This window comes from Mirounga angustirostris, unplaced genomic scaffold (assembly GCF_029215605.1).
Source record: "Mirounga angustirostris isolate CCGP_5_RB_7025 unplaced genomic scaffold, mMirAng1.0.hap1 SCAF_6, whole genome shotgun sequence".
NCBI classification, from domain to species: Eukaryota; Metazoa; Chordata; class Mammalia; order Carnivora; family Phocidae; genus Mirounga; species Mirounga angustirostris.
In genome coordinates, this window is record NW_026991714.1 from 97,817,343 (window position 1) to 97,831,492 (window position 14,150).

The 14,150-nt window shown below is 39.2% G+C and overlaps 1 protein-coding gene across 4 annotated transcripts in view; it reads left to right on the top strand.

Moving 5' to 3' along the window:
- Positions 1 to 1,129: 1,129 nt before the first annotated feature.
- SIRT1 (sirtuin 1) overlaps positions 1,130 to 14,150 on the top strand; it is a 29,720-nt gene continuing 16,699 nt past the window's right edge. For 2 of the 4 annotated variants that reach the window (XM_045877932.3, XM_064594706.1), the window contains exon 1: positions 7,467 to 7,602. Coding sequence is in view for 2 of the 4 variants with exons in the window: in XM_045877931.3 (XP_045733887.1) it covers positions 1,218 to 1,635; positions 3,039 to 3,155; positions 5,593 to 5,834; positions 7,450 to 7,602 (930 nt within the window). In the remaining 2 variants the exon portion in view is untranslated. Of the gene's footprint in view, positions 1,636 to 1,691; positions 1,935 to 3,038; positions 3,156 to 5,592; positions 5,835 to 7,449; positions 7,603 to 14,150 lie in introns of those variants that run through there. The other 2 variants (XM_045877931.3, XM_064594705.1) reach the window with 2 other exon arrangements.

Genomic DNA, 14,150 nt, shown 5'->3' on the forward strand with positions numbered 1-14,150 from the left:
TCAGTATAGGCAGGCCCCCATAATAAGCTTAAGGTATGGTTTACTATAAACTTGAAGAGGTCCTTTAAGGGGTTCTAATGCCGCACTGCAGAGGCAGATGCTCTACCAAACATTGGCTCTAAATTTGCCTTAGTTAAGGCTAGATATGGAATGACAGTGTTCTGGAATTTCAGGGAAAGTGGAAAGTAGAGGGGCTTCTAGCATGCAATTTAATTATTCATTTATTTATGGGACTGATATTTTGAGCTACTAGGTACTCCTCCTCACTTTACATATATCTCAATTCTTACAACCCTAAAAATATTACCATTTTAGAGATGAGAATATTACATTTAGAAAGGCCAAACAAATTGCTCAAGGTGGCGGGCAAGAATCTCAAATCCCAGCCCAAAGTCAGAAGCCTATACGGGCCAAGTCAGGTTCATTCCGCTCTTTCCTTATCGCCCGCTTGACCCAGTACACTCAGAGAAGGTAATTCACACACCTTTGGAGCCAAGGTGGTGCCGGAAAGCCGATAGGTTGGTCTCCAACCCCCCAGATCAGAAGTTTTTCAGGGCGGACACCTGCCTTAAGGATTTGACAATTTACACCACCCTGCAAGTGATGGGGTTGGGGAGCAGTCAGCTAAAGACAGGAGCAAGAAGAAAACGGAGCAAAGACGGGCTGTCAAAATGGTGTGAAGAGGGTGAGGAGTGAACTGCGTCTTTTATCCTCTACTTAACGCTGTTAAGACTATCCAGCGTATTTCACGAAGCTAAGCCTTGGCCAGCTTCATTCCTCACCGCCTCTCAGGAGCTAAGTTTTAACCTCTTAGCTTAAATCTAGAAAAGACTTAAGGCAAGCAAGGTGTGCACTTCAGACTTAAGTGGAAATTCGCAGTGTGAACCAAAACTTGAGCCATCCGGGCGACAGTGATTTGACGCCAGTTTTGAAAAGAAGTTGGGAAACGGGCGACTTTGGCGGCTAGGCGCGCCTGCCGCACAGGGGTGGGGCCGCGTTTCCTTCCAGCCCACGCCGCCTCCGCCCGCCACGTGACCCGCCGTGTTGTGGTCCGGCCCGCGTGGGTGGCGGGAGCGGCGGGAGGGCGGGGGCGACGAGGGCCCGGGTCACGTGACGGGGTTTAAATCTCCCGCAGCCGGAGCCGCGGGGGCGCCAGTGCCGCGAGTCGAGCGGGAGCAGAGGAGGCGAGGGAGAAGGGCCAGAGAGGCAGTTGGAAGATGGCGGACGAGGCGGCGCTCGCCCTTCAGCCCGGCGGCTCCCCCTCGGCGGTGGCGGCCGAGAGGGAGGCCGCGTCGCCGCCCGCCGGGGAGCCTCTCCGCAAGAGGCCGCGGAGAGACTGTCCCGGCCTGGGGCGGAGCCCGGGCGAGCCCGGTGGGGCGGCCACTGAGCGTGAGGTGCCGGCGGCGACCGGGGGCTGCCCCGCGGCGGCCGCGGCGCTGTGGCGGGAGGCGGCGGCGGCGGGCGGGGAGCGGGAGGCCCAGGCGGCGACGGCCGGGGAAGGAGACAATGGGCCGGGCCTACAGGGCCTATCCCGGGAGCCGCCGCCGGCCGACGACTTCTACGACGACGACGACGACGACGACGACGAAGGCGAAGAGGAGGAAGAGGCGGCGGCGGCGACGATTGGGTACCGAGGTGCGCAGGGCGCGGGCGGCAGGGACTGCGCATCCCCTCCTCCCTCTCTCGGGGCCCCTTCTGGTGTGGGGTTGGGGGGGTTCTCTGAGGCGGGCTGGGGGCTCAGGTCTGGTTCTGGGGCCTCCCTCTCCCCACCACGGGCCTCAACTGTGTGCCTCCCTGGCTGCTGGCTGGGCTGCGGGAGCGGCCCGCGTATTCCCTCCCTCCGCTCCCTCTTTCCCTCCCTCCGCGGCCCGCCTGGGCGGCCTCGCGCTTTGCGCAGCCGCCGCGCCGCGAAGCTCCCGCAGTTGGTTTTTAAAGTAAGTTTCTCTCTCCTCCTCCTCTCTTTAGCATATTGCCTTTGTTGAACATCTTTCGCTTTTCCACACCCCTTCCCTGCACAGTTAAATCTGCAACTTTTGCTTGGTCCTTTGCATCCTTTTGCAATTGTCTTTGCAAACTGACACACCTGTGCAATTATTGTGGTTTTTTTAGGATCTCTGTTTTTAAACTTGTTTTAAATTTTAAGGAGCAAAGCTGTTTCTAAAGTCATAGTCTGCAAAATTGCAAAAGCATAGCTTTTTGCAAAAGACATTACAGTTATTTGGTGCAGTTAATGCTGGGTATGGAGCATGATAGTACTTTAAGACTTTTTTTTTTTTTTTTAAGATTTTATTTACTTATTTGACAGAGACACAGCGAGAGAGGGAACACAAGCAGGGGGAGTGGAAGAGGGAGAAGCAGGCTTTCCGCGGAGCGGGGACTCCTATGCGGGGCTCGATCCCACGACTCTGGGATCATGACCTGAGCTGAAGGCAGAGGCTTTACGACTGAACCACCCAGGCGCCCCTGAGGGTTTTCATATTTTCAATCTGAGATGTTTCTGTCGTGGATGGATGTTCGTCTTTATCAATAAATACAATCAGTGGACATTTGACCATTTGACCATTCGTGTGCATTCAAGTCTAGATTTGTAAATTGACCCTTGATTTCGATAAACAGTTTAATATGGGAAATGAATAACGCATATATCTTTGTATGTCTAGTATTATACAAGAGAAGAGCACAGTCATAGTTATGTTTGAATGACTTAAGTTTTTGACAAGTTTCATGACTTCCTATTACTTGTGATCTGTAATTTCAGTGTAACTAGATTAGTACTTCCTGTGTTTTAAGTATAACTATTTCTAGATTTTGGCGAACTGGAAGTTTTAAGATTCTTTGCAGGATCCATAAAGATGAGGCTATATTGCTCCTATGAATGGTGCAAACTGACCCAGGAGGCATTTTTAACCTAGGCACTATGAATGAATGTTCAGTGGTTTATTCAGTGAAAATCATTGCATCATAACTGTTACAGATCTTCATACATTTTAGATGCAAATTGTTTCAGCCACCTTGAGTTACTTTGGGTTCTTTTGCAGATGACCTTCTGTTTGATGATGAAATAATCACCAACGGTTTTCATTCCTGTGAAAGTGATGAGGATGATAGAGCCTCACATGCAAGCTCTAGTGACTGGACTCCAAGGCCACGGATAGGTATGGTTTCAGAACTTTAGAGAATGTCTTCTTTGTATATTTTTTAATGTCAACTAAAAATAGAGTTTTCTGGACCCTTATAACCTGGTATTGAGGTTCTTAGGTGCTTCCTGACATTTAGTGTCAGCTTATGTTTTCTAGGGAAAGTCTAGTGCTTTATTCTGTTTTTGTTTTTAAACAGCTTAATAATAAGCCCATGGAAGCTGGCACCTGGTATTTCTGTCAGGTCCTTCTCACTCCTCCAGTTCTTTCATTTGTACCCCTCTGTGTGGAGTGCTTTTTCTCCAGTTAGAGTATCTTGTTCTTTCTCAATTCAAATCTGTTTGTTTTTTTTTAAACACTTATCACTTTTTAATAACCTCTGTATCTAACTTCGTTTTATTTCCTGTATATAGAAAATAAACCCCGTGGGGGCAGGGATTTTTGACTGTGGTATAGTGTTTTGTCGGTGCCTAGAAAAGTGCCTGGCACACAGTTTGTGCTCAGGAAATATTAAAGATGCTAGATAATTAACCATTTAATCTAACCAATAATCTAACCATTTAATTCTAGTAGCTTTTTTGACATTTCCATCAAATTTCTACTTAGATGATCTTGTCTATTGCAAATACTAACAGCTTTATATCTGCCTTTCTAATACAGATTCCTTTTATTTTTCTTGTCTATTGTAGTGGTTAGTACTTCTAGTACAATATTGAAGAAAATAAAAACAAAAACATTTACCAGAATTAAATTTCTATGGTTAAGATCTAGGAGAATACACAGTAATTAATAACAGAAGTATGTACAAAAGAGTTCTACAAATCAATAAAGAAAAGGTACCAGTCCTGAAAGCCCACAGGAAATCTATACGTAATTACTATCTCCTTAAAATTTTCCAGTAATAATAATTTTCAATTTGATCTTAGACCGAAGTTATAGGATACATGATCATTATTTAAAACTCAACTGTATTTCTGTATATTAGCAACAATCAGAATTTGAAATTTAAAAGTTGATATCATTGACCCTTTTATCATTATATAATGACCTCCTTTTTCCCTTAAAATCACTTTTTCTCTTAAGATCATTTAAAAAATCTATACTGTGTATAGATTGACTTCAAAGGGGCAAGGATGCATTGGAGATAATTGCAGTAGTCATGGTATAAGACATGATTTTAGGTTAAACCATGATAGCAATAAAGAAAGAGAGAAAGAGTAGCTTTAAAATTAAATTTTGAGGTAAAATTGGCAAATTTATTGTAAATGCCTGTCATCTTTTTTTATATCTTATTAATCTGTAATTTTTCATGTCTTCTTCATTTAGAAAGTTATTTCAGGTTAAAAAAGAGTGTATCGTTGAGAAAGAGGAGACGTAACTGAATTTGTAGAGTAACAGCAAAAGCTATTAGAGAATCTGAGATTTTTATCAAATGAAAATAGTGCTTTGATCAAGATTACCATAGATGCATAGCCTTTATATTTGTGTTAAGATAATTTTATAGTACATCTTTCAAAAGATTTTTAAAAACACTAAGTGGCAATGCTTCATTTTGTCACCTCTAGGAACAAGACACACCCCCATCTATCAAGGCAGGGTGGTGAGGAGGGACTTAACAGCACCAATAAAAACATAGCTTTGGTTTGGTTTGTTGTAAAAATAAATAAGTAAATAAATAAAAATTGGTAGTTAATTTTGACTTTTTAAAAAATTAACTCTTAAATACATGGTATTTTATAGCTCAAGATAGCTCAACTTTTTTTTTTTAATTTGTAATTTAACATCTTTCTTTGGCTTTTCTTCAAACGAATGGTGCTCAAAACGATAAAAACAAACATGAAAGAAATTGCAGAAGTAGAGGCAATTGCTTTGGAAACAAAATTAGAGCGTGGAATTTGGCATGCAACTCTGGGTGTGCATTATGGCCTTTGCCACTTACTAACTGGGTAGTCTTGGGCAAACTGTTTTCTCTCTCTCAGTGTCAGTTTTCTCATCTATTAAAAATATTTCAGGGAAGACTTATGTGAATTAATAACTGACAGTTCCTGACATTAAATAAGTACTCAGTAAATGAAGGTAATTATTATCAGCAATTGAATAATTAATGTTGATAGTCTTTTGATCCAAAACAGCTTAACATACTAAATTTTTAAGTCTTAACATGACATATTTTTTTTGAAAGAGAAAATAATAATTGATCTGAAGAATGAATTTTCGTTTTATTCTTAGAAACAGGAGAGAAGACACTGGATTTAAGAGCTCTAAGAGCAGGCACATCTCTAATTTGATCTTCATCTCATTGGGAGAGAGCACTAGCTCTAAAGAATGAAATACCTTTATATTGTGTGTTCTTTGCAAAAAAAACTTTGAAGATTGCTAATTCATTACTTTAGAAAATGAGATTTTGAATTACTTGGAGGTGGATTCGATCTAATTCTTTTCCTTCTTGATGTAGGTCCATATACTTTTGTTCAGCAACATCTCATGATTGGCACAGATCCTCGAACAATTCTTAAAGATTTACTACCAGAAACAATTCCTCCACCTGAATTGGATGATATGACACTGTGGCAGATTGTTATTAATATACTTTCAGAACCACCAAAAAGGAAAAAAAGAAAAGATATTAATACAATTGAAGATGCTGTGAAATTACTGCAAGAGTGCAAAAAAATAATAGTTCTAACTGGAGCTGGGGTACGTAAGATGTATAAAACACTAGTAAAAGAGGGAGGTGGTATGTGATTTTTTCTTGGGCCTTTTTCAATTAGGAAACATTTTTTGTGTAGAATTTTTCCTAACATGATAATGGGAATTTGTGTTTGGAAACTGCTGTATAAAAAGTGCTGCAGGGTGCCTGGGTGGCTCAGTTGGTTAAGCGACTGCCTTCGGCTCAGGTCATGATCCTGGAGTCCCGGGATTGAGTCCCACATCGGGCTCCCTGCTCGGCGGGGAGTCTGCTTCTCCCTCTAACCCTTCCCCCTCTTGCGCGCGCTCTCTCTCTCTCTCTCTCTCTAATAAATAAATTTAAAAAAAAATCTTTAAAAAGTGCTGCAGCAGTTGAATTGGTTCATTACTGTAAAAACCTCTCCAACAACTGTAAAAGATTTCTGTTTGTAAATACAGTAAGTGGAATTTAAGGCAAGGTTTTTACTTATTATACTACAGCTCCTAAAGGAGATGCAGGGGATGCTGTTTGCATTAAAGTGTGTCAGGGTCTGATGGAAAAATTGGATCTTTGTTCCATCTTTATGGGAAACCAGGAACCTAATTGGTGTTCACAAGTAAGTAACAGTGTTGGGAAGGCAACAGGTAGCTTGACGTGTTGCATTAGCCCCACTTTGGGTTAGCACTTAACTAGCTACCTAAGGCTATTGTGTGTTTAAAACAGAGTATGTTACATGTTAGTGACCTAGGGCAACTGTTGGGAGTAAAATTCAGACCTGTTTTTTGCCATTTTGAGTTAAGGCAGAGTGCTATTTAACCATAAATGATTATCAAGAATAGTTCTGCTTTGTTCCCAGATGTGGTTGAGACAAGGGAGTTTTATTCTGAGGTTAGAGTGGAGTCAGCTGATGAAATTGTGAAACAAAAAGTTAACTTCTGAAATTCCTATTTGAAATGTCAGTTTAGAATTAAAATATCGTATGATAGAATTTTTTTTTTTTTAAGATTTTATTTATTTGCAAGAGAGATAATGAGAAAGAGCATGAGAGGGAGGAGGGTCAGAGGGAGAAGCAGACTCCCCGCTGAGCAGGGAGCCCGATGCGGGACTCGATCCCGGGACTCCAGGATCATGACCTGAGCCGAAGGCAGTCACATAACCAACTGAGCCACCCAGGCGCCCCGTATGATAGAATTTTTAAAGAAAATACAGGAATTTAATATTCTTGAAATACTATAACCCTGACCAGATGACAGTTTTGTTTTTTCAAATACCTGACTGCGATAGAAAATCTTGCCTGCTTTGTAGTTAAAATAATTTGAAATGATTTACTGTTCTCAAATTGCAGTTGCTTTAATGTGTTGGTTAAATGTTTAAAGGTTTAAAGTTAGCCTGACAAAAAAAATTAGCCTGACTTAAAATTCCTTACCCTATTGTGAATGGAAAATATGGTGGATTTCATTATACTCTTGTTTTTTTGTGTGTGTGTTTATTTGAATTTGAAATTAGAGTAGGGCAGTATTGTTGTTCCCCAAGATAAATTTTAAAGTAAATATTTTTCAGCTCTTCCCTAATTATATGATGAACTAGTAATTATAAACGTAGATGGAAGATTTAATTGTACAAATTATGCCATGCATATTTCAGGTTTCTGTTTCTTGTGGAATACCTGACTTCAGGTCAAGAGATGGTATTTATGCTCGCCTTGCAATAGACTTCCCAGACCTTCCAGATCCTCAAGCAATGTTTGATATTGAATATTTCAGAAAAGATCCAAGACCATTCTTCAAGTTTGCAAAGGTACTATGAAGTCTTCTAGTTGTTCTTTGGCCTTCTCTCATGAAAATGTATTTTATTCATATTTAGGCTTCTTAAGTTGACCATTCATTGTCTAGTAAATTGGATACTAGGACTGTGGTAGAGTAAGATCACGAAATAAAGTCATTTCAGTCAGAATTTTCTTCCCAGAAGGGGGACTATCATTTACTTTCCATTTTAGGATTGGGCTTATTTTTCAAGAGATTATTTCATATTTTTCAAGTTTGCATTTTAGTAATGGCCTTTACATTGTTCAGGCTATTTTAGAGGTTAATAGACCATATGAAAGTAACATCACTGTTTTGATTTTTAATATTTTTTATGGGTCATAAAGATTGTAATCTTTGGTATGTTTTATAGTAGACACTTTAACATGTGAAGATGTGCCTCAAAAATCTGTGGTTAGGGATGAAGATTCTTAGGTTACATTTTAGTCAAGATTGCTTTATTTTGCTCTAGAGTCTCTAGAGCTGCACTAATTTGGAATCCTCTAGCTACATGGGGCTGTTGAGTACTTAAGTGTACTGAGATGTGATGTAAGTATGGAAGATATACCAGATTTTGGAAATGTAGTATGGAAAAAATAGAAAATAGTATTATTATATATTTACAGGTACTGATGATATGTAGAAATAATAATGCTTTTGATATTGAGTCAAAAATTACGATGATTTCATGCTTTTAATGTGGTTACTAGGAAATCCATGGCTCACATATTTCTATTGGGCAGCTCTCCTATAAAGTTCGAGATTAAATTATACCATGCCCAGGAGATTTTAGTCATTAGAAGACTTTTATTTTTTTATTCTATAGTTCAGTCTTATGGAAAGAAATTGTAAAATTGTTATTGCTAAACTTTAGTATATTTGATAAGGGTCTTTTGTATTGACTCATTTTCATAAATCTAGAAATTAAATGAACCTGAATTTTAATTAGAGTGCTTTTTTTTTTTTTAAGGTTTTATTTATTCGACAGAGAGGGACACAGCTAGAGAGGGAACACAAGCAGGGGGAGTGGGAGGGGGAAAAGCAGGCTCCCCGCAGAGCAGGGAACCCAATGTGGGGCTCGATCCCAGGACCCTGGGATCATGACCTGAGCCGAAGGCAGATGCCCAACAACTGAGCCACCCATGTGCCCCTAAAAGTGCTACTTTCAAACCATATGACCTATTTATATAACTCAGAAGAGCTCTAACATTCCACTGCTAGTGGTACTACTACATGATTTTGAAGAACAATGAAATATCACTTAATTATAGGTTTCTTGATTTGGACCTAGGACATTCACATAATAATAGCTCTAGTTAGCAGAAATGAACACTTAAGAGGGCCAGCAAGTAACTAGAAATTACTTTATCTTCTATTTGATGATAAAAGTTGATGGTACATTTATATAATGCTCACTAGATTTTTGCTGTAAATTCTGTGTTCTGAGAAGAAACACATTGCCCAAACGAACTCGTCAGCTTTTTCCCCTGAAGTATATATTAAATTGCCTAGTAAAGTAGTAACCTGACACTTGGGAAAAATGTGGTAACTGAGAATTGAAATAGCAAGGGTAAGAAACTTTAGTTGTTTAATGTACAGACTTGGGTACTCAGTTTGAGCTTAAACTAGCTTTGATGTGTAAGAATCTGTAGAAGCAATTCAGAATTACTCTACTAAAGACAAATTATAGGAACTTTAAAAAATGCACTTAACAAATCTGGACCATGCATAAGAGAAAATAAGTTGAGTTATGGTAAAAATGGCACACTGTTAATGTGTTACAGTGTTTTTAACCACTGTGTACATCTTTCATGCCACCTGGGAGAAGAAAAGTTTGGAGGGGCAGCATTTTTTTCTTCCATAAAAGCTTTAAGGAGTTATGTGTATTTTTTTAGTTTAGTGAAAAAAATAAGTGTAGTCATCTATAAAGTGCATCCTTTTTCAGTTTTGTTAATATAAGTTTAATTCTGCATGATTGCTCTGAGTTTTCATTTAAGTTATGGTAAGAGCCAAATATATTCACCTTTGTAACTGCTACTCATATAGAATTGTTATGCTTTTAATTCTCATATTAGGAACTGCCTAAACAAATGCTTTTAGTTGCTGAAGTAGCACTTAAAATTGATAGTAATGGTAACAGACTGAGTTAATTTTCGCCTAAAAATGAATAGGAAAAAGCTTAAGGGGGAAATAAGTAAGGACAAAGAATCAAAGATCATATACAGAAATGGAGAGTGGGGAGGATATGTAAATATTACACAGTATTTTACCAGATTCTTTAAATATTACATAAATACTCATAGCCTAAAATTTTTTTTATCAGTTTCTCTAACTGGGCAGAAAGTTCGTAAGAATGGCTTATGATTTTAGTCCGTTAGGAGAAAGTGAATTTAATATGACACCATGAAAAGAGTAAATATTACTGGTGAAATTTAGACATTTTGGAAAGAAGGAATTTCTAAACATGTATTGAGGCAATGATTGTATATAATTATTGAGAAGAAACAGATTTCATTTAGATGGGAAATTTCAGCTGGCTCAGTAGAGCAGTTTTTCAACCTATTGACATATTGGGGTGGATGATTCTTTGCTGTCAGGAACTGTCCTATGCATTGTAGGATATCTAGCAGCATCCTTGGCCTTCTCCCCCTAAATGCTATTAGTAACACTCTCACTCCCAGTCATCACAATCAGAAATGCCTCCAGACATTGCCAAACATCCCGTTTGAGCATCACTGTATTACAGTGTGCCTACCTGTGGGGATATCTCTTTGAATTCTTGCATATAAGAACAGTTAAGCGCAACATTAAAGCTGTATAGCCATGTTCTGAACCATAGTGCATTGTAAGGGTTTGGATTGATAATGAGTTGTGGTCATGGTTCTCAGGAGTCTAAAACAATTTACAGATACTGTTAAAAATGAGGGGTTGTATTAAGAATCAGGGTGAAACTGAGGATATATAAATAACTTTTTTTTGTTGTTAAAAAGGACTGTGTTCAGAGAGTATAGATGCTATCCATATTGAATTCAATGAATATCGTTTAAAGTGATTAAAAGTCAAAAAGTAGACGGGGAAATAACTGAATTTTTATGAACTAAATTCCAAACATCTTTATATATATTCAATAAATGATCATTTTATTGATAATGTGCAAACATACCAGATTCTATAGTTAGAAAGTTAAACTCTTAAAACCAGCTCATCACCTTTCATCAAAAAATGCAAGCCCCCCCCCCCCCAAAAGCCACAATCCCATTCATCTGAAGACAGTGTTGGTACCTATGTGTATGTAAGTCACGTATGTATAAAGGCACCTATAGTTTTATACCCGAATGTATTATTTTTGTTTTATTTACTTATTGAATGTATATTTTTATTATAAAAATGGGCTGTTTTGCCTACTGCTTTGGATTTGTCTTTTGTATTTAATAAATTTTTTCTTTCAGATATTTGAATATTTTATAATGGTCATAATGTTCATCCACTGGTGTACTATAATTCCACAAGTGCACATTTCGGGTGTTTCCTACTTTCTTTTATTGTAAATAGTGTTGCTGTGATTGTACTTTTTGGTATGTTTCCAGTGTTTTTAGGATAAATTCCAAAGTGCAGTTGCTAAAGGTCATGATAGGTTTTGTCTCACTGCTACCTGGAAAGGTGGAATAAAGTATACTCCTATCAGAAGTGTGTTAGAAGGCTGACTTAGCATGCTTCTGCCCCCTACACACCCAAAAAACCCTCCACAGTATACTGTTGGCATTAAAATACTTAAAAAAAAAATCACATGCACACGTGTGTGTGTGTGTATGTATGTGTGTTGTATATGTGGTTTAAAAAATTCTTAACAGTACAAAACATGTTAGTTGGCTTCCCCCTTCAGTCATCTCTATCTCCAATCTCTTCAAAGTTTACCATGGTAAGATGTTTTCTTGGGTTATTGTTCCAGGAAAAAAAAAATGAGTAAACTTGTTTGTGTATATAGGAGAGGGGCATTACTGTAAGTTTTCAGTATTTTGAAAATAATTACCAACAGAATCACACACCCTTTTCTCTACCTTGCTTTTTTTTCCTGCTTAATATTCTTGGAAATAGTTTCATAGTGGCACTTAACAGATATACGTCTTTTTTTTTTTTTAAGATTTTATTTATTTATTTGAGAGAGAGAATGAGAGAGAGAGAGCATATGAGAGGGGGGAGGGTCAGAGGGAGAAGCAGACTCCCTGCTGAGCAGGGAGCCCGATGCGGGACTCGATCCAGGGACTCCAGGATCATGACCTGAGCCGAAGGCAGTCGCTTAACCAACTGAGCCACCCAGGCGCCCCAATATACGTCATTTTTAAGAAAAGGCTACATAGTACTATAGTTGTACCACAACATATTTAATCAGTCTCCTATTAATGGATATCTAGAGTTGTGTTTTTGTTTTTTTTTAAAGATTTTATTTATTTATTTGACAGAGAGAGACACAGTGAGAGAGAGAACGCAAGCAGGGGGAGTGGGAGAGGGAGAAGCAGGCTTCCTGCAGAGCAGGGAGCCCGATGCGGGGCTGGATCCCAGGACCCTAGGATCATGACCTGAGCCGAAGGCAGACGCTTAACAACTGAGCCACCCAGGCGCCCCTAGAGTTGTTTTTAAGGCAGTTAAAACTATCAGTTCAATAGATAAAAATCAGTATCTTATTTATCATATTAGTGTTTTGTTTTTGTTTATTAGTGTGGATGACTGCTTTTTACTACTGGCCATGTGTATATCTTTGAACTGCCTATTTGTTCTTAGCTGTTTTTTTCCATTGAGATGCTTCTTTCTCATACTGATTGTGGAGACATCATGCATTCTTGAAGAGTGTTTTTAAGTTAGATGGTGATTGGAATTCAAGTTGCAGCAGTCCCTTGAGGATGTGCAAAATGCAATACCTAATAGTGGTGCTTAATTAGCTTAAAAGAGAAATAGGAAATGATGTTGAGGGATCAAAAACTGAAAAGGCAGTATGCATAGTGATTAAGAGCCACACTTTGGTGTCAAAACTGGATTTGAATGACAGCTCTTCTACTTGGTCTTGTGACTTTTGGCAAGTTATTTCTGTGCTTTAGTTTTTTCATCTGCAAAATGGGGATGTATATGTCTACAATAGAGTCAGCAAACCTTTTCAGTATAGGGCCAGATAGTAAATATGGTTTTCTTTGTGGGCCGTATAGGAACTCTGTCATGTTTTGTTTACCTTTCCAGCCTTTAAAGTTTTTTTTGATTTTTTCTTTTTTTTGAGGATTTAATTAATTTATTTGTCAGAGAAAGAGAATGTGCACAAGCAGGGGGAGTGGCAGACAGAGGGAGAAGCAGGCTCCCCACCAAGCAAGGAGCCTGATGTGGACTGGATCCCAGGACCCTGGTATCATGACCTGAGCCAAAGGCAGACGCTTAACTGGCTGAGCCACCCAGGCATCCCACCTTTCCAGTCTTTTAAAATGTAAAACCCCAGTCCTCAGCCTGGTCTACAGCATTATAATAAAGGGCTCCTGTTATGCCTGGTAAATACATCTTTGTGGAAGCAATGCATCTTTTTTTTTTTTTAAGATTTTATTTATTTGACAGAGAGACAGCGAGAGAGGGAACGAACACAAGCAGGGGGAGTGGGAGAGGGAGAAGCAGGCTTCCCACCAAGCAGGGAGTCCGATGTGGGGCTCGATCCCAGGACCCTGGGATCATGACCTGAGCCGAAGGCAGACGCTTAACGACTGAGCCACCCAGGTGCCCCAGCAATGCATCTTTTTAATAGCATTTCAAGTATTGGTCCCAGTTCTGCTTTCATTCTAATCTATAAGTACCCCTATAGCAGTAACAGAATGGTCTAGCTCACATAATTGTTTTCCTAATAGTACTTTACAATGTTCAGATTTGGGATGGTCTATCTTACTTAGAACAGGGCTAGCTAACATGTCACAGTTCCAACATAGAAGATCAATCCATACTTTTGTGACTCTTTTTTTTTTAAGATTTATTTATTTGAGCAAGAGGGAGAGCACGGGGAGGGGCAGGGGAAGAGGAAGAAGCAGACTCTCCACTGAGCAGGGAGCCCAGGAGTGTAAGATCACGACCTGAGCTGAAGTCAGATGCTTAAACCGACTTAGCCACTCAGGCATCCCAATCCATACTTTTATCTGAAAGTTTTATCCACAGCCATTTGGTTTTTAGCAGACTTCATGTTAAGAGCCTGTCTTGGGAGTAATATCCATTAAAAGTCCTTCCAGGGTAATTTTTTTTCATTATTTCAGATTATATCCTTTAGTTTGAATACAGTATTTAAATCTAATGATTGCAACATAGTCCACTGTATATGCGAAAGAAAATAGTTAAGATTCAAATCACTTAGGTTCTAACATATAAAATGTAGGCTTATAAAATAAATTATTTATAATTTATCCCCAACTACAGGAATTGATTTGTAACTTTAAGGGCTAAACTACCCTGAACTGTTACGGATTGGACATGAAGGGAAACTGGAGTGTAGAACTGAATCTACTGTACCACAACATCTTTGTGCTT